This window comes from Pristiophorus japonicus, chromosome 19, assembly GCF_044704955.1.
Source record: "Pristiophorus japonicus isolate sPriJap1 chromosome 19, sPriJap1.hap1, whole genome shotgun sequence".
NCBI lineage: Eukaryota > Metazoa > Chordata > Chondrichthyes > Pristiophoridae > Pristiophorus > Pristiophorus japonicus.
Window position 1 is genome coordinate 43,756,441 of NC_091995.1, and position 25,146 is coordinate 43,781,586.

The 25,146-nt window shown below is 51.8% G+C and overlaps 1 protein-coding gene across 2 annotated transcripts in view; it reads left to right on the plus strand.

Moving 5' to 3' along the window:
- Positions 1–25,146, plus strand: part of LOC139229844 (collagen alpha-1(V) chain-like) — a 255,106-nt gene that overhangs the window by 142,477 nt on the left and 87,483 nt on the right. For both annotated transcript variants that reach the window (XM_070861460.1, XM_070861459.1), the window contains exons 19-33: positions 416–469; positions 1,072–1,179; positions 4,110–4,163; positions 5,988–6,041; positions 6,646–6,690; positions 6,926–6,979; positions 7,975–8,019; positions 10,231–10,284; positions 11,818–11,871; positions 12,613–12,666; positions 12,763–12,870; positions 14,416–14,505; positions 15,915–15,968; positions 19,884–19,991; positions 22,810–22,917. In XM_070861460.1, the coding sequence (XP_070717561.1) occupies positions 416–469; positions 1,072–1,179; positions 4,110–4,163; positions 5,988–6,041; positions 6,646–6,690; positions 6,926–6,979; positions 7,975–8,019; positions 10,231–10,284; positions 11,818–11,871; positions 12,613–12,666; positions 12,763–12,870; positions 14,416–14,505; positions 15,915–15,968; positions 19,884–19,991; positions 22,810–22,917 (1,044 nt within the window). The remainder of the gene's footprint in view (positions 1–415; positions 470–1,071; positions 1,180–4,109; positions 4,164–5,987; positions 6,042–6,645; positions 6,691–6,925; positions 6,980–7,974; positions 8,020–10,230; positions 10,285–11,817; positions 11,872–12,612; positions 12,667–12,762; positions 12,871–14,415; positions 14,506–15,914; positions 15,969–19,883; positions 19,992–22,809; positions 22,918–25,146) is intronic.

A 25,146-nucleotide genomic window follows, 5' to 3' on the forward strand; every position in this document is an offset into this window, starting at 1 on the left:
TTTGCGGCTCGGTGTCAAATTTGTGTCTCATAACCCTCCTGTGAAGTGCCTTGGGACATTTCACTACGCTAAAGGCGCTATATAAACACAAGTTGTTGCTGTGTCCTCGAGCCAATATTTACTCCTCAACCAAGATCACTTTAAAAAAAAAGATGATCTGGTCATTATCACGGTGCTGTCTGTAGGAGCTAGCACAAATTGGCTGCCACGTTTCCCACATTGCAACTGTGACTACACTGCAAAAAAAGGTACTTCATTGGCTGTAAAGTGCTTTGGGACGTCCTGAGGTTGTGAAATGTGCTGTCGAAATACAAGTTCTTTTTGTCAAGATTGATTGTCGAGAAAGGTGGTGGATTTGCTCCTGGTGTGACTCTCATTTGCTGCATGTCACTCATTGCCTCTTGCTTTCTCCTAGGGTGAAGATGGCTTTCCAGGCTTCAAGGGAGACATGGGCCTCAAGGGTGAACGAGTAAGGAGACTGCTCGATGAATAACCAAGCTTGCGTTTCCCAGGGACAGAGGACAATGTAGTAGGCCGTAATTGGAAGCGCGTTGGCGGGCTGTGACGTTTCACTGGTTAGGAGGTGACAACACTTCACTTTCATCGTAAACTGAACGAGGCGACCCCTGACCTCACATTGTGAGGAATCTCGTCACACTGACCTCTGATACACTTGGCCAACTCCGTATTGGGAATCCCTATTGGGCCCATGGTTTACAATCGTGCTGCGGAAGACAATACAGGCCCTTGATGGGCCACACCTTTAGGGTCACGGGAGCTTAGAATGTCATCCCAATATAGAGAAAGCAAAAAGTCAAAACCACCATAGAGACAGGAGTCGGCCATTCAAATCCTCGATCCTGATCCGCCATTCAATGAGATCATGGCCGATCTGTATCCTAACTCCATCCTCAACAAAGATTTTTCACCAGGAAGGTATCAGGAAGGGGAGACGAACTGCCTCGGCCCCTCTCAGTTGTAGTTTGATGATGATCCATTGACCAAGGACCACTGGACATGTCTCATTTGAAAAGAGTGCAACACTGATGCCCTTTTCTTTGTCTTTTTCAGGGGGAGCTCGGGCCAAGTGGTCCTCGAGGGGAGGATGGACCTGAAGGTCCCAAAGGCCGGGTGGGACCTCCAGGTGACCCTGGTCCATTAGGTCCGACAGGTGAGAAGGTGAGAGACATTGAGGTATTGTACACCCCAGCTGGGTGAGGCTGGTTAATGTTGGGCAAGGTAGCTTCCTTCCTTCCCTCCTTCCCTCCTTCCTTCCCTCCTTCCCTCCTTCCTTCCCTCCTTCCTTCCCTTCTTCCCTCCTTCCTTCCCTCCTTCCTTCCCTCCTTCCCTCCTTCCTTCCCTCTTTCCCTCCTTCCTTCCTTCCATCCCTTCTTCCTTCCTTCCCTCCTTCCCTCCTTCCATCCGTCGCTCCTTCCTTCCCTCCTTCCCTCCCTCCTTCCATCCTTCCCTCCTTCCCTCCTTCCTTCCCTCCTTCCTTCCCTCCTTCCCTCCCTCCTTCCCTCCTTCCCTCCTTCCTTCCCTCCTTCCCTCCCTCCTTCCCTCCTTCCTTCCTTCCTTCCCTCCATCCTTCCCTCCCTTCCCTCCCTTCCCTCCTTCCCTCCTTTCTTCCCTCCATCCCTCCTTCCATCCCTCCTTCCTTCCTTCCCTCCATCCATCCTTCAATCCGTCGCTCCTTTCCTCCTTCCCGCTTTCCTTCCCTCCTTCCTTCCCTCCTTCCTTCCTTCCTTCCTTCCTTCCTTCCCTCCCTCCTTCCTTCCTTCCTTCCTTCCCTCCATCCCTCCTTCCCTCCTTCCATCCATTGCCCCTTCCTTCCTTTCCTCCTTCCTTCCTTCCTTCCTTCCCTCCTTCCCTCCTTCCTTCCCTCCTTCCTTCCCTCCTTCCTTCCCTCCTTCCTTCCCTCCTTCCTTCCCTCCTTCCCTCCTTCCTTCCTTCCTTCCATTCCTCCTTCCTTCCTTCCCTCCATCCCTCCTTCCTTCCTTCCTTCCCTCTTTCCCTCCTTCCTTCCTTCCATCCCTCCTTCCTTCCTTCCCTCCTTCCCTCCTTCCATCCGTCGCTCCTTCCTTCCCTCCTTCCCTCCCTCATTCCCTCCTTCCATCCTTCCCTCCTTCCCTCCTTCCTTCCCTCCTTCCTTCCCTCCTTCCCTCCCTCCTTCCCTCCTTCCCTCCTTCCTTCCCTCCTTCCCTCCCTCCTTCCCTCCTTCCTTCCTTCCTTCCCTCCATCCTTCCCTCCCTTCCCTCCCTTCCCTCCTTCCCTCCTTTCTTCCCTCCATCCCTCCTTCCATCCCTCCTTCCTTCCTTCCCTCCATCCGTCCTTCAATCCGTCGCTCCTTTCCTCCTTCCCTCTTTCCTTCCCTCCTTCCTTCCCTCCTTCCTTCCTTCCTTCCTTCCTTCCTTCCTTCCCTCCTTCTTCCTTCCTTCCCTCCATCCCTCCTTCCCTCCTTCCATCCATTGCCCCTTCCTTCCTTTCCTCCTTCCTTCCTTCCTTCCTTCCCTCCTTCCCTCCTTCCTTCCCTCCTTCCCTCCTTCCTTCCCTCCTTCCTTCCCTCCTTCCTTCCCTCCTTCCCTCCTTCCTTCCTTCCTTCCATTCCTCCTTCCTTCCTTCCCTCCATCCCTCCTTCCTTCCTTCCCTCCATCCCTCCTTCCTTCCTTCCCTCCATCCCTCCTTCATCCATCGCTCCTTCCCTCCTTCCTTCCCTCCTTCCTTCCTTCCTTCCTCCCTCCCTCCTTCCTTCCTTCCTTCCCTCCTTCCTTCCTTCCTTCCTTCCTATTCTTTTCTTTATCTTTCTTTCATTTCTTTTTTTCCTGTTTTTCCTGTCTTTCCTTCCCTTCCCCGGTGATCCTTCCTGCCGCTGTCTCTGTGCAGAGCGCTGCCGGTAAACTGGAATCTGAGTCGAATCACCTTCGGACCTCAAAACCTCTCCACCGCGAGGAGCCCGATTCCAGCTCCATAACATTCACCGCCTCACCCTGCCCCCCTCCCCCCCACCACCCGACCCCCCCCCCCAGCCCCCCGACCCCCCACCACCCCTCCCCCCCCAACCCCCCCTCCCCACCACCACTCGTCCCCCCCTCCCCCCCAGCTCCCCTCCCCTCCACCACCCCGACCCCCCAACCCCCCCTCCCACCCCCAGCACCCCTCCCCCCCCAACCCCCCTCCCCCCCACCACCCCTCCCCCCCCCCCTCCCCACCACCACCCGTCCCCCACCTCAGTCCATCTGTTGTTGAGACTTTAATCCATGCTTTTGTTGCCTTGAGTCTGGTGATTCCAGTGTTCTCCTGGACGGTTTCCCATCCTCCTCCCTCCTTTAAACTCTGTGGCCCACATCCTATCCCACACCAAGTCCTGCCTCCCATCACCCTGACCTTACTGACCCTCCCTGACCCCCAACCCCTCCAATATAAAATTATCATCCTCTTCATTTAATCCCTCCATGGCCTCGCCCCTCCCTACCCCTTCGCCCCTCCCTACCCCCTCGCCCTTCCCTACCCTTCTCGCCCCTCCCTACCCCCTCACCGCTTCCTCCCACCCTCGCCCCTCCCTACCCCCCTCGCCCCTCCCTCCCACCCTCGCCCCTCCCTACCCCCCTCGCCCCTCCCTCCCACTCTCATCCCTCCCTTCCACCCTCGCCTCTCCCTCCCACCCTCATCCCTCCCACCCTCGCCTCTCCCTCCCACCCTCGCCCCTCCCCACAACCCTCTCAGCCCTCTCCATTTCTCTAACTCTCACCTCTTGCACATGCCCAAGTTCCATCGCGCCACCATTGCCGGCCGTGCCTTCAGCTCTGGAATTCCCTCCCTAAACCTCTCCACATCGATCTTTATCTCCTCCTTTAAGACTCTGCCTAAAACCTACCTCTTCGACCAAGCCTTTGGTCACCTGTCTTAAAAACTCCTTCTTTGGCTCGGTGTCAAATTCTGTCTGATTTACGCTCCTGTGAAGCGCCTTGGGACGTTTTACTATGTTAAAGGCGCTATATAAATACACGTGGTTGTTCATGCGCTGTGAATGTACATGTCATATGTATAACATGGGATCTCTGTGTGTTGTGATTGTCACTGTTTAATAACAAGTATTTCCCTGTTTTTAGGGCAAGCTCGGAGTACCAGGTCTTCCCGGTTACCCCGGACGACAGGGCCCCAAGGTAAGAACATCAATGTGACAGTCCCAATCTCAGGCTGAATTACACAACACTTACAATAATCAATATATTACTGTGTGTATAATTCCTCAATATAGGCATGTCTTTGAGTGTTCCATTGTCCCGTTGTGTATGTGGGTATATGTGTGTGTATGTGCCTCTGTTTGTGTTTGCTTGTGTGTGTGTGTGTGTGTGTGTGTCTTCCTATCTGTGCCTGTGTGTGTGTGTGATTCTGTATATGTGGGAATGTGTGTGCTTCTGCACTTATCATTGTCTGTCTGTTTGTATGTGTGTTTGCCTCTCTGTGGCAGCTCTTAGGCTGCTGAGCCAGGAGGTTGTGGATTCGATCCCCACTCAAGACTTGAGCACATAAATCCAGGCCAGCACTCCCAGTGAGCCCGCTGCACTGTCGGAGGAGGCATCTATCGCAAAAGATCCCACGGCCGTTATTCAAAGAGCAGGGGGAGTTATCCCCGGGGTCCTGGTCAATATTTATCCCTCAATCAACATCACTAATAAACAGTTGATCTGGTTATTATTGGCTGCCGCGTTTCCCACATTACAACAGTGACTACACTCCAAAAAATGTACTTCATTGGCTGTAAAGTGCCTTGAGACGTCCGGTGGTCATGAAAGACACTATATAAATGCTTTTTTTCTTTCTTTATCACACTGCTGATTGTGGGAGCTTGCAGTGTGCAAATTGTCTGCGGCATTTCCTACATTAGAACAATGACTACACTCCAAAAGTATTTCATTGGCTGCAGTACTCTTTGGGACATCGAAAAAGGTGCTATAGAAATGCAACTCTTTCAAATACTTCAAGTGTGTATGCTTGTTGTGTTTGTATCTGTACCTCTGTGTGTATGTGTGTGTGCGCATATGTACCTGCATATCTTCCTGTACCTGGGTGTGTGCCTGTACCTGGGTCTGTACCTGTTCCTGTGTGTGTATGTGTACCTGGGTGTGTGCTTATACCTGGGCTTGTGCCTGTACCTGGGCTTGTGCCTGTACCTGGGTGTGTGCCTGTACCTGGGTGTGTACCTATATCTGTGCCTGTACCTGAGTGTGCCTGTACCTGGGTGTGTACATGTACCTGGGTGTGTGCCTGTACCTGGGTGTGTACGTGTACCTGGGTGTGTGCCTGTACCTGAGTGTGTGCCTGTACCTGGGTGTGTACCTGTATCTAGGTGTGTGCCTGTTGCTGGGCGTGTACCTATACCTGGGTGTGTGCCTGTACCTGGGTATGTGCCTGTACCTGGGTATGTGCCTGTACCTGGGCATGTGCCTGTACCTGGGCATGTGCCTGTACCTGGGTGTGTACCTGTCCTTGGGTGTGTACCTGGATGTGTACCTGTACCTGGATTTGTACCTATTTGTGTATCTGTACTTGAGTGCGTACCTGTATCTGGGTGTGTACCTGTACCTGTGTGTGTACTTGTGTGTGTACCTGTACATGTGTGTGTACCTATACCTGAGTGTGTGTACCTGTATCTGGGTGTGTGTGTGTGTGTGTGTGTGTGTGCTCCTGTTGCCTGTGGCCAATTGGCATGCATGTCCTATACCTGTAAGATCAGTTAACTCAGCCCAGACCAGCAATCAGACCTTCCAGGTCTAATTGGCCCCCTACCACAGGAGGGCATTGTAGTCAATGTGGAGTGAAACCGTGTCGGACCCGATCCTGTCAGTTCTCTGCTGGGTGGGTTAGGTAAAATGTCCCCCCCACGAAGAATTGAAAATCCCTGTGCAGCGCTGAGTGCGAGTGCGCTGGGACATCAGTGACACATGATTGTCAGCTCTGTCTAACCATCTGCTTCCTTTCCCCAGGGTTCCCTTGGTTTCCCAGGATTCCCAGGTACTAACGGCGAGAAAGGTGCTCGGGTAAGTTCTGAGAGATGGGCCTCCGCATCTCACTGTCAGAAACCACAGCTACAAACTCTTCTGCATCTTACTGTTAACAAGGAACGCCATGTACAGCAATTGGAAACTGATCATATGTCTGTCTTTGTCCCTCGCTCTTTCTCTGTCTCTCTATCTCTCACTCTTCCTCTCACTTGATCTGTATCTGTTTGAACATCTCTGTCTTTCTCACTATCTCTCCGTCACTATCTTCTCCACTTCTCTGCATTTATTTCTGTCTCTCTCTCGATCTCTCCTTCTTTCTGTTTTTTCTCCCACTCACTGCTCTCCCTGCATTTCTGTCTCACTTTCCTTCACTCTCCTCTCTTTCTCTCCTCAATATGCCTCACCCTCTGTCTCCTCCCTGTTCTGTTTCCCCTACCTCTGTCTTCCACATCTCTGATTCTCCCCTATCTCTTTCTCCTCCATCTCTGTCTCTCCCCCTCTCTGCTCTATCTCTGTCTCTCTCTTTTCTTGTCTCCTCTCTTTCTCTGCTCTCTCCCAACCCCCTCTCTCTCTCTCTTCACCCCTCTTTCTCCTCTTTTCCCTCCATCTCTCGCCCTTGGTCTTCCTCTTCTCCTCCCAGGGTTTGCAAGGCAAGTTGGGACAAAGAGGACAACGTGGACCCACGGTATGTCACGAATTAATTGATCTGTAAGAATTTAAATTGAAATCTTTCTGGATGTAGCAATTGCAAAGTAATAATCCCCCGTGGTTACTGGAACTGAGCGAAGGGGGTAAGAAGCCACAGTGGGAGTGTGAGGTGGAGCAGACCTGCTCCTCCAGCTGTAGCTCCATACCACGCTGCGCGGAAGTGGGCTTGAGATGGTCGCTGAGTGATTGATCGTTTTGTTTTTCTCTCCCAGGGCCCACGTGGTCAACGGGGACCTAGAGGATCAACCGGAAAACCAGGAGCAAAGGTTAGTCGTAGGGAAATGGGGTCAGTCGGGGTGGCCCAGGGCAATTGGGGGCCTAAAGAGCATGAGCTGGAAGTCCTAGCATCAGAGGAACATATTCATTATACCATGTGGGATCTTATAGCAGAACTGTATACTGAGGGGGTGGGGGTGGGGGGGAGAGGGGAAAGAGTGTTATAACTGGGGGTTTTATACTGAGTGGGGGGAGAGAGAGTTATAACTGGGGTTTTATACTGAGGAAGGAGAAGTGTGTTATAACTGGGGGTTTTATACTGGGAGGGGGGAAGAGAGTGTGTTATAACTGGGGGTTTTATACTGAGGGGGGAGAGAGTGTGTTATAACTGGGGGTTTTATACAGAGGGGGGAGAGAGAGTTTGTTATAACTGGGGTTTTATACTGAGGAAGGAGAGAGTGTGTTATAACTGGGGGTTTTATACTGAGGGAGGAGAGAGTGTGTTATAATTGGGGTTTTATACTGAGGGGGAGAGAGAGTGTGTTATAACTGGGGGTTTTATACAGAGGGGGAAGAGAGAATGTGTTATAACTGGGGTTTTATACTGAGGGAGGAGCGAGTGTGTTATAACTGGGGGTTTTAGACTGAGGGGGGAGAGAGAGTGTTATAACTGGGGATTTTATACTGAGGGGGGAGAGAGAGTGTTATAACTGGGAGGTTTATACTGAGGGGGGAGAAAGAGTGTGTTATAACTGGGGGTTTTATACTGAGGGAGGAGAGAGTGTGTTATAAGTGGGGGTTTTATACTGAGGGGGGAGAGAGTGTGTTATAACTCGGGTCTTATACTGAGGGGGGAGAGAGAGAGAGTGTTATAACTGGGGTCTTATACTGAAGGTGGGGGAGGTGTAACGTTGTGTTATAAGTGTGGGTGGGGCCACGTGTAGTTTATGAAAGCAATGCTGATGAACAGGGTCTCTGCAGGGAGCAGGTTCTCTCCAGGGTCATGAAGCATTGCAGCTCATCCTGCTCTCTTGCTCTTTCACAGGGAACATCGGGAACTGATGGGCCTCCAGGTCCTTCCGGCGAGAGGGTGAGTCTGTGCGATTATATCAAACTGTAAACGGGAATAACCCATTGCTTTGTCTGCACCGGTTAGCCAGTCACGTGATGTTCACAAGACTCAATAAAACCCCAGCCAGTTGGGTTCGGGGGATCCACGATGAGGTATGCAGCTGTGGGCCTGGTGGATGAACTGGAAATGTGTAGTATGATTGATAAACCTTTGTTAATAAACCAACTAGTTCTTAATAGCAATGTGTTGCTAGGAATTCTGAACCAAAGAACCCATGAAGCAAATGCATTATACCAGTTCCTTCAGCACAGGAAAGGCCCATTAGTCCTAACAGGCCAGTCCCCTCCAATTGTCTCTTGAACACACGAGTTCTGTTCAGCCTCCTTCCCTTGGAGCTATTCCCACAACTCTATTACACTTTGGGTGAAAGAGTTCCACTTGACTTCTATTCTTACCCCTAACTTCCTACAGGACTTTGGTGAGCTGGAGTACTGTGCACAGTTTTAGTCTCCTCATTTGAGGAAGATATACTTGCCTTAGGTTCGGTGAAGGAGCACTAGATTAATCTCAGAGATAAGAGGGTTGTCCTAAGAGGAGAGATTGAGTAGAATGGGCCTATACTCTCTGGAGTTTAGAAGAATGAGAGGTGATCTCATTGAAACACACACAATTCTGAGGGGGATTAACAGGGTAGATGCTGAGAGGTTGATTCCCCCTGGCTGGAGTGTCTAGAACCAGGGGGCACAGTCTCAGGGTCAGGGGTCGCCATTTAGGACAGAGATGAGGAAATGCTTCACTCAGAGTGTTGTGAATCTTTCGAGTTCTCCGCCCCAAAAAGATGAGTCTTTGAGTATATTCAAGGCTGAGATCGATAGATTTTTGGAGTCTAGGGGAATCAAGGGATATGGGGATTGGGCGGGAAAGTGGAGTTGAGGTCGATGATCAGCCATGATCTTATTGAATGGTGGAGCAGGCTCGAGGGGCTGTAGGGCCTCGTCCTGCTCCGAGTTCTTCTGCTCCTCAATGCGAATTGTTGTTTGCTGGGATTTGAACCCTCCATCACAGTGAACAATTTGCCTAGCTCAGTTCAGTAGTTCTCTCGAGGACCAATCCTGGGCCCTCGACAAGCACAGGGCTGCGATGTTGTAACTCTCTATCGGACCCAGGTTCCCTTCAAGCGTGGCTTGCAGGCTGGGACCGCGTGATCACAGAATTACCCCTTAAACGCCCGCACCATCAAGCTGCATTTCTATAGCACCTTAAAACGTTCTAAGGCGCTTCGCAGGAGCGCAATCTGAGAACAATTTACACCGCGGGACGTAAGGAGCTATAGGGACAGGTGACCAAAAGCTTGCTCAAAGAGGCAGGTTTTAAGGAGCAAATTAAAGGAGGAAAGAGAGAGGTAGAGAGGCGGAGAGGTTTAGGGAGCGAGTTCCAGAGCTTGGGGCCCAGGCAGCTGAAGGCACGGCCACCGATGGTGGGAACAAAAAGGACACGATTCAATGGGGTAGCTAAGGTACAAGCAGAACAAGACTCAACAATGTAGTGCCAACAGTAACTTTTAAGGCCACATTCCCTGCCAGAATCAGTTCCAGAGTGATCGGTTGCCATGGGAAACCAGTCTAATCGGCAAACCAGCCTGCCTCCTTCCCTGAAGTGTTTTAAAATCTTCAGCAGGCATACTGATCCCTTTAACACTAGAGCAGGGCACCACAGCCACTCCCTCCTGCCAACCGGCTTACCACCACGCCACCCAATTTACTCTACCCCCGCAACCCGCCCCAACCCTGGAACAGTGGGACAGCTCTGCTGCCCCTGGGGCTATCAGTGCAAAATGGCGGCTGTCGTGAGGCAAACCTTGATAACTGCGGGCACAAAAGGAATTCAGGGCTTTGTCAGGCTGCTCCTGATTCTCGCCATACCCTCTGCTGTGGTGGGGAGGGGTTAACTTGTGTGTGCATGTGATATGAACCTGTTAACTCACTCAATGTCTGTAATATTGGTGAGTTTGTACATTGTGAGGTTGGGCACCTTTACTTGTCCATGGTGCATTTTGAGGTTGTGGTATTAACTGAAGTACGTGGTGTTTGTGAGTGAGGGGTCTTTCACTGACATTTAGGTGTTTGCAGGTCGGAGGTTCCTCGGCTCACTCTGCGCGCCCTCGGTTCAACACCGCTCTACGCATCGTTGTAACTGAACCATCTTTCTCCTCTTTCCTTTCTAACACAGGGTCTTCCAGGACCTCAAGGGCCCACCGGATTCCCAGGACCAAAAGGACCCCCGGTAAGTGAATTCGGAACGCTTGCGCCGTTTCCCGACTCATGCCACGCGCGCCCTGGTCCTTTGGGACAACACTGTCCCCGAGAGCTGATCTCAAAGACTCGGGAATCTCGAAACTGTCTCCTACACTGGGGTGGACATCCCCTTCCCCTGTGAGCAATGTTCCCTCTACTTGGTTTCTTCGTGCGTTGTCCCTTTAACTCGCCACATGGCCCAGTCACAGTTTCTCACATGCATGGGTTTTTTCCGTGTAAATGTCATTGAGCGGCCTGCAAAAGACCTCGGACTCTGGGGTGAAATTCAGGTGTGCATTGCATGTGACACACACACTGTGGTGAAATTGACGAATGAGATTTCTGTGACACACACACACACTGGGGTGAAATTGACGAGTGAGATTTCTGTGACACACACACACTGGAGTGAAATTGACGAGTGAGATTTCTGTGACTCACTCACACACTGTGGTGAAATTGACGAATGAGATTTCTGTGACACACACACACTGTGGTGAAATTGACGAATGAGATTTCTGTGACACACACACACACTGGGGTGAAATTGACGAGTGAGATTTCTGTGACACACACACACTGGAGTGAAATTGACGAGTGAGATTTCTGTGACTCACTCACACACTGTGGTGAAATTGACGAATGAGATTTCTGTGACACACACACACTGTGGTGAAATTGACGAATGAGATTTCTGTGACACACACACTGGGGTGAAATTGACGAATGAGATTTCTGTTACACACACACACACTGCGGTGAAATTGACAAGTGAGATTTCTGTTACACACACACACACTGCGGTGAAATTGACAAATGAGATTTCTGTAACACACACACTGGGGTGAAATTGACGAGTGAGATTTCTGTGACACACACACACTGGGTGAAATTGACGAGTGAGATTTCTGTGACACACACACACTGGGTGAAATTGACAAATGAGATTTCTGTAACACACACACTGGGGTGAAATTGATGAATGAGATTTCTGTGACACACACACATTGGGTGAAATTGACGAGTGAGATTTCTGTGACACACACACACTGGGTGAAATTGACGAATGAGATTTCTGTGACACACACACACTGCGGTGGAATTGACGTGTGATGGTCGAGGCTGGGGTGTATTTATTTGGGACGGCACAGGTCAGACGGCCGGGAACTACCCAGCCAGGTGAATGTGGTGGCGAGCGAAGCTGTGCCAATTGTGCGCGGGAAAGTCAGCGCAGACAGACCCCCGGGTTGAACATCGAATGCAAGCGGCAGACTGGCCGAGAGTCCCGTGTACTCGGTATAACTCCAGCCCGTGCTCTGAGACCGTGCCTGTCAGCGGGCTGCCCACACCCACGGCTACAGCACACTGGCAAAGCCGTTCAGCAGGCTGACGCTGGAGACCCGGCGATCGGTGTACTGGTGACGCGGGGGGGGTCGGTGTAACAGTGGCTGACGGCTAAAGGGCCGGTGCAGGGAGGAGGGCGGAAACCTCCCAGACTAACTCCGCTTTGTTGTGTTGGCAGGGACCATCAGGAAAGGACGGTCTGCCAGGGCACCCTGGACAGAGAGGTGAAGTGGTGAGTACCTCAATCCAGAAAGAATGCAAAGAAATTACTTGATTTATACAGAGTCTTTCTCGACTTCGGGGCTTCATTGGGGAGTTAATGTCCCAGAGGGAGGGGCTTCATTGGGGAGTTAATGTACCAGAGGAAGAGGCTTCATTGGGGAGTTAATGTACCAGAGGGTGGGGCTTCATTGGGGAGTTAATGTACCAGAGGGAGGGGCTCCATTGGGGAGTTAATGTACCAGAGGGAGGGGCTCCATTGGGGAGTTAATGTACCAGAGGGAGGGGCTCCATTGGGAGGGTTAATGTACCAGAGGGAGGGGCTTTATTGGGAGGGTTAATGTACCAGAGGGAGGGGCTCCATTGGGAGGGTAAATGTACCAGAGGGAGGGGCTTCATTGGGGAGTTAATGTACCAGAGGGAGGGGCTTCATTGGGGAGTTAATGTACCAGAGGGAGGGGCTCCATTGGGGAGTTAATGTACCAGAGGGAGGGGCTTCATTGGGGAGTTAATGTACCAGAGGGAGGGGCTTCATTGGGGAGTTAATGTACCAGAGGGAGGGGCTTCATTGGGAGGGTTAATGTACTGGAGGGATGGCCTTTGACGATCGTGTTAATCCACCATTGAAGGGCGAACTAGGATGACAGACGGATGACCTTTGCTGGGTTTGATAGCTTTTTTTTCTCGTTGACTTTTCTCGTATTCTTGCTTGTCCATGGGTCGTGCTTGCTAATATATCAATTCCTGTCTCCAGGGTTTCCAAGGCAAGACTGGCCCTCCAGGACCACCTGGTGTAGTTGGACCTCAGGTGAGTTCCTGACATGTACTTCGCTGCCTCTCGTATTTACCAGGCTCTCTGCTCCAAGTTCTGATGTTGATGCTGCCCTTTGGCTTTGACCTGCAGGGTTCCAGTGGTGAATCGGGACCAATGGGCGAGAGGGGACATCCAGGACCTCCTGGGCCCCCTGGGGAGCAAGGGCTATCGGGCCCATCTGGGAAAGAAGGCACGAAGGTGAGAGAATCCACCAGTCTGGGTCATCCATGAAGCTTCTCCTTGGTTGGGTGGTGGTGATACATCAGGATGGTTGCCAGCTTTCCCCAGCTGTCTGCCCTATTGTGTGTCTACTCAACTAGTGGGGGTGCAGCTCGAGTAAGCGCAGCTCTCTGCCTGCCTCTGCATCTTGTGAGTTATGACTACCTGCCTGTCGGCTTGTTTAGCTCTCCACATGTCGGCATGTCTGAATGTCGATTTGGACCCTCTGGGGTGGAAGTTCGGTCACGCCTCAGTTGGGGCGGTATCCCGGGCGGAGCGGTAGGTTTTGTGCCGGAAAATGGTTTTGCGTCTGCCGCCGCAAAATTCACCAGCTGGGCCCGGAGTTTGGGGCAGAGTGCTAAGGGAGGCATTGCACACCTCTTTTAGGGCGCTAGGCCGGCTGAGCAAGGGAAAATCATGAGCCTCGGAGCGCCATAACAGAGGCCTAGGCGGGGGGGGGGGAAAGAAAACCCACTAAAAACATTCCCAATACATAGCTCACACCGCCACAACATAAATCACAAAAAAAAACCCATCAGGAACAATCGCCTAAGGTCAACACCACTTACCTCACTGCGGCCGGCTACGGCTAGGATCGCCCGCTTTCACAGGCATTCCCAGCAGGACGCGTTACGGAGCACTACGGGTCGTGCGGCAGGCAAAAATCGAGCCAGTGTCGCGACCAGAGCTACTGCTCCACGCCCCGTCGATAGCGGCACCGAATGTTCCGGGGGGGGGCCGCCCGTGGGGCAAGTGCTCTCTGTCACCATTGCTGCCCCTCCGGGGTGCTAAGAGGGGCAGCAGATGACCAATTTCCACCCCTCTGTACAACAACGCAAAAGCAAAATACTGCGGGTGCTGGAATCTGAAATAGAAACAGAGAATGCTGGAAATCTCAGCGGGTCAAGCAGCATCTGTGGAGAGGGAGCAGAGTTAACGTTCCGGGTCAACGACCCTTCGTCAGAACTGCAGAGCGTTCGGAAAGACCAGATTCTGAAGGAGCACCGAAATGGGGAGGGGAGGAAAGAGCAAAAGGGAAGGTCTGTGATCGGGTGGAAGACAGGAGAGATTAGAGAGACAAAAGGGATGATGGGCCGAATTGAAATGGTAATGATAGAGGTTAGAAAAAGGTTTATCTGGACAGGGCATGAATGGCGTAGTAATGACCAGCTGCCATTATAGACAAGGAGCACGACTGCTTAGCTCGGGATGGTCTGGCCCTGCGTCTGTGTACATAGAACCTCCGATTACCATCACTGTACTGCAGGGCAGTCGCACAGGAAGACCAGCGCGAATGTAATCAACAAATCTGGGTTTTAAGTTGTGCCTGTTTAAGACGGGAGGGACAGTATTTGAGTGCCCGGATCGGCCGGGCCTGTAATATCTGGGCCGGCCTGTTGTTTTCCTGCTTTGAGCCTGTCTCTCTGTCTGTCTCTCCGCTGAATTGTGTTGGGCCTATCTGACCAAACCCCAGGCCTGCGTTGTCCATTACTGAACCATTTCTCCCTCTCTTCTATATCACAGGGTGACCCTGGCCCCCCTGGACCCGGAGGCAAAAATGGACCCCCGGGTCTGAGAGGCTTCCCCGGCGAGACAGGATTGCCTGGAACTGCGGTGAGTGACTGGAGGATTAAAGTGCCGCACCGATAATCTGACCGGGGCAGGAATTGGGGGACAGACCGACTGGGCACTCTTTTAAACTGATTCGCGGGACATCTCGATAATCCCGGGTATCGGAGTTGGAGGTTACATGGAAAGATTAAGGGAATTGGGCATAAACTCCCCAGAAATGAGCAGAATTTAAAATGACCCTCCTACCCTCTCCCTCCCCCTATCTCTCCCTCCCTCACACTCCCACACTCTCCCTCCCCCCCTCCCTCTCTCCCCCTTCTTCCCTCTTCCACCCTCTTCCACCATTGCTCTCACTCCCTCTCCCTCCCTCTCTCTCCCTCTCCCTCCCTCTCTCTCTTCCTCTCTCCCTCTCCCTCCACCTCCCTCCCTCCCTCTTGCCCTCTCTCCTGCACTCTTCCTCCCTCTTCTTCCCTCTCCCACCCTCTCCCACTCCCTCACCCGTCATCTCGCTCCCTCTTCCTTCGTTTCTCCCCCTCACTCCTGCTCCCACTCACTCCCTCTCACTTCCCAGTCCCTCCCCTATAATATAGCGGCAATGGGGATATATAATGTCTATAATATCCCACACAGGGGCAATGGGGATATATAATGTCTATAATACCCCACACAGGGGCAATGGGGTTATTTAATGTCTATAATACCCCACACAGGGCCAATAGGGATATATAATGTCTATAATACCCCACACAGGGGCAATGGGGATATATAATGTCTATAATACCCCACACAGGGGTAATGGGGATATATAATGTCTGTAATACCCCACACAGGGGCAATGGGGATATATAATGTCTATAATACCCCACACAGGGGCAATGGGGATATATAATGTCTATAATACCCCACACAGGGGTAATGGGGATATATAATGTCTGTAATACCCCACACAGGGGCAATGGGGATATATAATGTCTATAATACCCCACACAGGGGCAATGGGGATATATAATGTCTATAATACCCCACACAGGGGCAATGGGGATATATAATGTCTATAATACCCCACACAGGGGCAATGGGGTTATATAATGTCTATAATATCCCACACAGGAGCAATAGGGATATATAATGTCTATAATACCCCACACAGGGGCAATGGGGTTATATAATGTCTATAATACCCCACACAGGGCCAATAGGGATATATAATGTCTATAATACCCCACACAGGGGCAATGGGGTTATATAATGTCTATAATACCCCACACAGGGCCAATAGGGATATATAATGTCTATAATACCCCACACAATATCTGAGAACACCTCCCCCAGGTGGAACTTAACATTTATGGACACTATGAAGGCTGCGTTCACACACAGCGCCTTGTGGCCTGCTCATCGCGATTAAGCCTGTGATATATTTAATTTTTTCCATTTCCCTTTCTCCGCAGGGTGGATCAGGATTGAAAGGTGGTATGGGATCCCCAGGCCCACCCGGCCCAGCCGTAAGTATCTGACCTCATGATCGTCCCTCCTGTACCGTGTGGGCGGGGCTGAAGTAATCTGGGAAAGGTTGGTTGGTAAACATGCCTTAGTCAGATAGAGGACAGAAACAGCCTGGGTATCCAACCAAGGCTATTTCGAGGGCTGGATTTGCCTGGTCACACCTCCCGACAGTGAATGGGCATGACTTCCTCCCGTGACGCAACTATTCCCGGCTCGAATGGAGATGATTGGGTAATCCCTCTGTCAATCACACCCGGAAGTGACAGGGACCGATTTTACACACGTTGTTTGTATGTCACTATCCTCTACATGCTGCGTTTTGCTGGAGTATTTACCCTGCTTTTATCGGGAGACTTTGCTATAGTTTTGACTTTAAGTTCTGTTTGCTGTAGTTCATGGGAGACTCGTTTTAAATAGACCCCGTAGATTGTTTGCTGTTTGGCAGATGGAGTATAATGTGGGAAAATGTGAGGTTATGCACTTTGGCAGAAAAAATAGAAAAGCAAATTATAATTTAAATAGAGAAAAATTGCAAAGTGCTGCAGTACAGAGGGACCTGGGGGTCCTGGTGCATGAAACACAAAAAGTTAGTATGCAGGTACTGCAAGTAATCAGGAAGGTAAATGGAATGTTGGCCTTTATTGCAAGGGGGATGGAGTATAAAAGCAGAGAAGTCCTGCTACAACTGTACAGGGTATTGCTGAAGCCACACCTGGAGTACTGCATGCAGTTTTGGTCTCCGTATTTAAGGAAGGATATACTTTCATTGGAGGCTGTTCAGAGAAGGTTCTCTGGGTTGATTCCAGAGATGAGGGGGTTGACTTATGAAGAAAGGTTGAGCAGGTTGGGCCTACACTCATTGGAGTTCAGAAGAATGAGAGGTGATCTTATCAAAACTTATAAGATAATGAGGGGGCTCGACAAGGTGGATGCAGAGAGGATAATTCCACTCATAGGGGAAACTAAAACCAGGGGACATAGTCTCAGAATAAGGGGCTGCCCATTTAAAACTGAGATGAGGAGGAATTTCTTCTCTCTGAGGGTTGTAAATCTGTGGAATTCTCTGCCCCAGAGAGCTGTGGAGGCTGGGTCATTGGATATATTTAAGGCGGAGATAGGTAGATTTTTGAGCGATAAGGGAGCGAAGGGTTATGGGGAGCGGGCCGGGAAGTGGAGCTGAGTCCATGATCGGATCAGCCATGATCTTATTGAATGGCGAAGCAGGCTCGAGAGACCCGGTGGCCTACACCTGCTCCTATTTCTTATGTTTTTATCTTCTAAATCGACTTTGTGTGCTTTAAATGGCTGTGAGTCCTCCCATAATTCCCACCCTGCCGCCAGCTCATTGGCTGACACCGTGATGTCAGTCGACATTCTGCCCATTTTCCTGAGTTGCAAGATCATCTGATCGTGGTGGGCTCCCGAGGCGATTCCCAGCAGAGCCCCCCGCAAGCCCCTCAGGATAGTACAGGTTGTGTCGGCCCACTGAAGAGGCCCGAAGAAGCCTTCAAGCGGACACCAGGCCTCACTGATAAACCCGGCCAAGCCAGAGTCCTTGAGACTGCCGAGCAAGCTGGGGCAGGGGGGGGCGCGGAGAAGAGCCCGAAACAGGGCCCCCATCCTTCATTTGGAACATGGGAACAGGAGTAGGCCATTCAGCCACTCGCGTCTGTTCTGCCATTGAGTTAGACCTGTATCTTAACTCCATCCACCCGCCTTGGTTCCATAGGCCTTGGTACACTTACCCAACAAAAATCTATCAGTCTCAATTTCAATTGGCCCCCAGCCTCAGCAGAGTTTTGAGGGAGAGAGTTCCAGATTTCCACTACCCTTTATATGAAGATGTCCTTCCTCTGTAATTTTATTATGTCCCCTTGTTCAAGCCTCTCCCCATCAAGGAAATAGTTTCTCTCTATTCTATCAGTGTCAGCTGTGGCTCAGTGGGCAGCCCACTCGCCTCTGAGCCAGAAGGTTGTGGGTTCAAGTCCCACTCCAGGGACTTGAGCACATAAATCCAGGCTGACTCTCCCAGTACTGTGCTGAGGGAGTATTGCACTGATGGAGGTGCCGTCTTTCGAGTGAGACATTAAACCGAGGCCCTGTCTGCTCCCTCAGGTGGATGTAAAAAATCCCAAGGCACTATTTCAAAGAAGAGTAGGGGAATTATGCCCGGTGTCCTGGGGCCAATATTTATCCCTCAACTAACGTCACAAAAAAAAGGATTATCTGGTCATTGTCACATTGCTGTTTGTGGGAGCTTGCTGTGCGCAAATCAGCTGCTGCGTTTCCCACATTACAACAGTGACTACACTCCAAAAAGTACTTCATTGTCTGTAAGCGCTTTGAGACGTCTGGTGGTTGTGAAAGGCACTATAGAAATGTAAGTCTTTCCAAGGTTTCTTTCTATCAAGTCCTTAAATCATTTTGAACACCTCAATTTGATCACCCCTAAACCTTCTGAACTCAAGGGAACTGTGACCCAGTCTATGCAACCTGTTGTCATAATTTGACCCTTTCTGTCAGGGTTCACCTGGAGATCCCCAGGGGGCCAGGGGAAGTGGCTGTCGCGAGGGAAACGGCCCATAAGCCTGCCCCTCCACCCTGGCATTGACAGGGAAGGAGGGGCAGGGGGAGGGAGAGAAAGCCTCAGTACCCAACTTCTGCCCCTGTTTCCGGCACCGACTTGCCCAACTTTGGGCCGGACAAAAGAGAAAAATCATACCCTTGGAAGCAATGGAGGATGTGGTGATGGTGCGACGTGGCCCTGGGTTAAACCACACGCTCCTGGGCGGGGGGAGTGGGGGCCACGGCCTTTGACGACACCTCGGTGCATATCACGGAGCCTCAGGGATGCCCTTAATGTCTTTGTCCACCTTCCCATTTCGAATCATAGAACCATCGAAGTTTACAACACGGAAGGAGGCCATTTCGACCCATCATGTCCGCTGTGGCCAAGAGACTATCCAGCCTAATCCCACTTTGCAGCTCTAGGTCCGTAGCCCTGTAGGTTACGGCACTTCAGGTGCACATCCAAGTACTTTTTAAATGTGGTGAGGGTTTCTGCCTCTACCACTCTTTCAGGCAGTGAGTTCCAGACCCCCACCACCCTCTGGGTGAAGACATTTCCCCTCAAATCCCCTCGAAACCTTCTACCCATTACTTTAAATCTATGCCCGATGTTTATTGACCCCTCTGCCAAGAGAAACAGGTCCTTCCTATCCACTCTATCCAGGCCCCTCATCATTATATCATCATCATCATAGGCAGTCCCTCGGAATTGAGGAAGACTTGCTTCCACTCTTAACATGAGCTCTTGAACAGTCCAATATGGGAACCACAGTCCCTGTCACAGGTCGGACAGATAGTCGTTGAGGGTAAGGGTGGGTGGGACTGGTTTGCCGCACCTTTCATACACCTCAATCAGGTCCCCCCTCAGCCTCCTCTGTTCCATGGAAAACAAACCCAGCCTATCCAATCTTTCCTCAGAGCTAAAATCCTCCACTCCTGGCAACATCCTCGTAAATCTCCTCTGTACCGTCTCCAGTGCAATCACATCATTCCTGCAATGTGGTGGCAAATATCTCGAGTTGCCGACACTAACTGATGGTGAAGTGCTACTTGCAGATTTAGCCAACCGGTGAGGAAGCAGTACTGAAAACCACCTTTTCCAAAGGTCCCTGACCCCCCCCAGGGGAAGCTGGTGGTGGGATGTGACCCCTGCCGTTGGGGAATAGGGGGAGGTGGGGGTTTCTTAAACAGTCGAGCCAAGTGACAACCTGTTGATCCCCAAGGTGGGACCAGCCAATGGCGACAGATGTATTTGCATTAACCGAGGTAACGGTTTTCCCTCTTGCGTTAACTCGTTGGTTTCCAGCTGCCTCTCCACTGATTCTTCAATCTCTCTCGCTCCCCAGGGCTCACCAGGCACGAGAGGGAAGTCGGGTCCAGGTGGTCCCATCGGACTGCCGGGACGTCCAGGACCTCAGGGACCACCCGGTCCTGCCGGAGAGAAAGGAGTGCCGGTAAGTGGGTCCGCTGGTTCGGGAGCGGGGGGAGGGGGCTACGTGTGTGTGTGTGGGGGGGTGGGTAAGTGTGTGTGTGTGGGGGTGGGGGGGAGTGTGTGTGTGGGGGGGGGGGTAAGTGTGTGTGTGTGGGGGGGGGGTAAATGTGTGTGTGTGTGTGGATTCAGGGGGGGTAAGTGTGTGTGGGGGGGGAGGGTAAGTGTGTGTGTGTGGGGGGGCGTTAAGTGTGTGTGTGCGTGGGGGGGGGAGTGTGTGTGTGTGTGTGAGGGGGAGTGTGTGTGTGTGTGTGTGTGTGTGTGGGGGGGGGTAAGTGTGTGTGTGTGGGGGGGGGGAGTGTGTGTGTGTGGGGGGTAAGTGTGTGTGTGGGGGGGGAAGTGTGTGTGTTGGGGGGGAGGAGAGGGTAAGTGTGTGTGTGTGGGGGGAAGTGTGTGTGGTGGGGGGGGAAGTGTGCTTGTGGGGGGGGTAAGTGTGTGTGTGTGTGGGGGGGAAGTGTGTATGGTGGGGGGGGAAGTGTGTGGGTTTGCGGGGGGTGGGGGGAGTGTGTGTGTGGGGGGGGTAGTGTGTGTGTGTGGGGGGGAGTGTGTGTGTGTGGGGGGGAGGGGGAGTGTGTGTGTGTGGGGGGGGGGTAAGTGTGTGTGTGTGTGGAGGGGGTGTGGGGGTGGGGGGTGGGGGGAGTGTGTGTGTGTGGGTTCGGGGGCGTAAGTGTGTCTGTGGGGTGCGGTAAGTGTGTGTGTGTGTGTGTGTGTGTGGGGGGGAGTGTGTGTGTGTGTGTGGGGGGGAGTGTGTGTGTGTGTGTGTGGGGGGGGGTAAGTGTGTGTGTGGGGGGGGAGTGTGTGTGTGTGGGGGGTAAGTGTGTGTGTGGGGGGGGGAAGTGTGTGTGTTGGGGGGGAGGGGAGGGTAAGTGTGTGTGTGTGTGAGGGGGGTAAGTGTGTGTGGTGGGGGGGGAAGTGTGTTTGTGGGGGGGGGGGGTAAGTGTGTGTGTGTGGGGGGTAAGTGTGTGTGTGGGGGGGGGGAAGTGTGTGTGTTGGGGGGGAGGGGAGGGTAAGTGTGTGTGTGTGTGGGGGGGAAGTGTGTGTGGTGGGGGTGGGGAAGTGTGTTTGTGGGGGGGGGGTAAGTGTGTGTGTGTGGGGGGAAGTGTGTGTGGTGGGGGGGGGAAGTGTGTGTTTGGGGGGGGTGGGGTAAGTGTGTGTGGGGGAGGTAAGTGTGTGCGTGGGTTTCCTACCGAACTCACTGACCGAGCATTGGCCTTTATTCAGCACAATAAGAGTGCAGGAGTTTCCTGAGGACATTCACTCATTCTCAATGGGTCTATTTCATATCAATTATAATATATGTTGAGATGCATGTAGATTATCCATTTAGCATAAGTTACTGGCGGAGGTGGGCTCCATTGATTCAGTCTTAATCCCCAGATCGCATCTTCGACAGCACCTCCCAAACCCACAGCCTCTACCACCTAGAAGGACATGGGAACACCATCACCTCCACGTTCCCCTCCAAGTCACACACCATCCTGACTTGGAAATATATTGGCCGTTCCTCCATCGTCGCTGGGTCACAATCCTGGAACTCCCTCTCTAGCACCACTGTGGGAGCACCTTCACCACACGGACTGCAGCGGTTCAAGAAGGCGGCTCACCACCACCTTCTCAAGGGGCAATTAGGGATGGCCAATAAATGCTGGACTTGCCAGCGATGCCCACATCCCAGGAACAAATAAAACAACTTATAATAGCCTAGTCATTGGGGTTTGGAAACCCAGATCAAGAATTGAAATCCCACCACAAGTAGTGAAATTGTGCTCCATAAATTGAGTCATTTTTGGGTTGGGGCCAGGAGAACGGACATGTTAAACTTCCAAGCTGGTTCAGTCATGTCCTCCAGAGAAGGGAACCTGCTACCCTTCACCCACTCTCGCCGACACGTGACCTCAGTACAGCACTGCAGGTTCAACTGACACTTAATGTTGCCCAGGGCAGCGAGGGCTGGGTGTTTAGTGCTTCTTTACCCGTCTGGTTGCTCATCCCAGGAACAGAAGGTTCAGTGCTGCCCTGGTGTGCAAGTGTGAAACTGACCTCAGTCTTTCACTTATGGGGAGGCTTTGGGAATTGTAATGTATGCACCTGTGAGTATGCTCACAGGTCTGCAGAGCTGTTGAGCTCATTCAGCCCGACCGCCTGCCTCTCTTCCATGCTTACATCCGAGCCAGGGTGTCCCTGGAGATGGAGCACGCGGTGTCCACCGGTACGCTCGCGGCCTTCCGCGCGAGGTGGGCGCCGGAGGGACTGGGGTGCATCATCACCCCCGGCAACCAAATTTTGATTTGATTCAAGGTTGCGTTAAAGTTTAAGCTGTTAATTTGTGGGTGTTAATGCCCTTGCCAAAAAGGGGCATTTGATTAACGTTTCTACTAAAACAGTTGTCGAGCTGTTGAGTTGCGAGTGGCTGAGCCCGTCACGTGATGTTCACAAGACTCAATAAAACCCCGGCCAGTTGGGTTCGGGGGATCCACGACGAGGCAGGTGGTTGTGAGCCTGGTGGATGAACTGGTAATGTGTAGTGTGATTGTTAAACCTTTGTTAATAAACCAACTCGTTCATAATAGCAATGTGTTGCTGTGAATTCTTAAGCAAAGAACCCATGAAGCAAATACATTACAGTAACGTTCCTTGTGTGGAAATGTGAGGTCAACAGTGTCGAATGTCACACCGGCCGGTTACAAGTCGACTGAACGATGAGGGAGAGGAAGCCAGCAATGCTGGTCTTTGAGCCAAGCATGGCAACGTTTACAACTTGCCTTTTCCATCTCTGATTGCAGGGCGAGAAGGGCCCGATCGGTCCAGCTGGTCGAGATGGTGTCCAAGGTCCAGTGGGTCTTCCGGGACCTGCAGGGACGCCGGGAATTCCCGGTGAGGATGGTGACAAGGTAAGGCAACCACTTCACGGGCAACCACGGTTCTTCCAGCAAGAAGACGCTTCGAATTCTACCGGGACCCTGAAAATCTCACGGAGGCCGCAGGACTGGGGGTGGGCGGAGGGGGAGTGAGTGTTCCTCCCGGTTTCCTGCCAAAACCTCGGCAAGGGACCGACGCGAGCTCCACAGCGAGGGAGCGTAAACAGGTGTTCGCAGCCAATAACACTGTGGGTGGTCTCCTGCCAGGGTTATAGCCACGGATGCTGGGTGGGGGGGAGAAACCCTGTGGAATTTCGGGGACCTGTGCAGATGCGGGACCCGTGTATTTATGGGGTCCATGTAGTTACGGGACCGTGCGTCATTCTGACTTGTTTGTACCGTTGCGCATTGTGTGATATATTCCGCAGAGCAATATCTTGGCATCCTCATGCTTTAGTTCTGAACAATGGTTACTTGCTGCCATTTTAGCTCGGTTAGATATGTGGAACTAAAGTGCTGCCTGGAATTAGGCACCCGAGCTGTGGGAGAGGCCGCAGTGCCTGGGAATGTTCACATGGTGGGGCTCGGTGGGGATCTGACTGAGGAGCTCACGCTTGTAAGGGGTGCCGATAAACTCAAGCCCAGTTGTCTGATTGATGGAATCACAGAGGGTGAAGCAAGGAGCATAGTGGTCATGTTACTGGACCAGTAATCCAGAGGCCTCGAGTAATGATCCAGAGATGTGAGTTCAAATGTCACGGCAGCTGGGGAATTTAAAATCAGTTCATTAAATGAATTGGGAATTTAAAAAAAACAAATCAGGAATTTAAAGAAATGGGTATCAGGTAATGGTGACCATGAAACTTCCTGATTGTCATGAAATCCAAGGGGGAGAAATTGGGGTAATTTGTGCCTCCCATTGGCGCTAACGGGGCGCAACCGGGCATGGTGCTGCTAACGACTGTAATCAGCTGTACTATGGCGTTGTACCCCGCTCTCCTGCACCTGGAGATCGTGATGTCATCAGCCCTGGACCCTAACTTGGGTATGGCCCCTTTAGCTGCGCGTGGCGACGATAGTGACAGTGAACCGGGCGGCCGGCCGCGAGCGGGCCGAAAGTTAACAGGCTATTCCTGAAAAAAATTTCCCGTTTTTGTTTACGGTCTGGTGCCGCTTTGGACGCGGGCACGATGCCGCGATCGGTGGGCCGGGTAGGTGGGTCCCCAAGTATGCAGAGTATGCAACTTGGGCCCTTTCCTTCAATTCACTCCTGCCCCAGAAAGGAAGTTGAGTGCTTGATTTAGCGCGCCACTTCCTGTCGGGGGCGGTAACCCCAAGTTATAGCGATAGGCGAGACCTCTGTGCCTGGCACAAACGCCAGAGTTACTGCCCACCCTGAATTTCTAGGCCCTAATGTCCTTTAGGGATAAAGGATCAAAAATAAAGCTTAAGATCAGCCATGATCTCGCTGAATGATGGGGCAAGCTCGAGGGGCCGAATGGCCAACTCCTGCTCCTAATTGTTATGGAACATGGGCTCCAGCGGAGAGGAGGGAGGGTGAGCAGTGTGGATTATGTTGTACTGGGGGAGGTGAGCATATGGAACAGTCTGCGTTGAGAAGGAAGCTGATCTCGGCAAATTCAACAAAGGAACTGTAGAGATATTTGGCGACGAAGGAAATTGAGGGGCGTGAAAGGGGAAGTAATGGATGTTGGGTTGTTTCCCAACTTGGGAACCGCAGTGGGACATTCCAGTGTGCCCCTTCTCATCGATTGGGACAGTATGGGATGTTGCCACTCCCATCTACGGGAGAGATGCACTTGTCTGCTCAACTGGTGTCCATCAAGTATTCTGCATTTGAAAGATAGGTCACAGCTCCAGGAAGTACGTCTTTTTTCTCTTGAAACGAGAAGGCTGAGGGGTGACCTAATACAGGTCTTTAAAATTATGAAAAGTTTAGACAGAGTGGATGCAGAGAGAATGTTTCCACTTGTGGGGAAGAGCATAACCAGCGGCCATCAATATAAGATAATCACCAAGTAATCCAATAGGGAATTCAGAAGAAACTTCTTTACCCAGAGAGTGGTGAGAATGTGGAACTCACTACCACAGGGAGTGGTTGAAGCAAATAGTATAGATGTATTTAAGGGGAGGCTAGACAAGCATATGAGGGAGAAAGGAATAGAGGGTTATGCTGATAGATTTAGATGAGGAAAGACGGGAGAAGGCTCGAGTGGAGCATAAACGCCGGCACAGACTGGT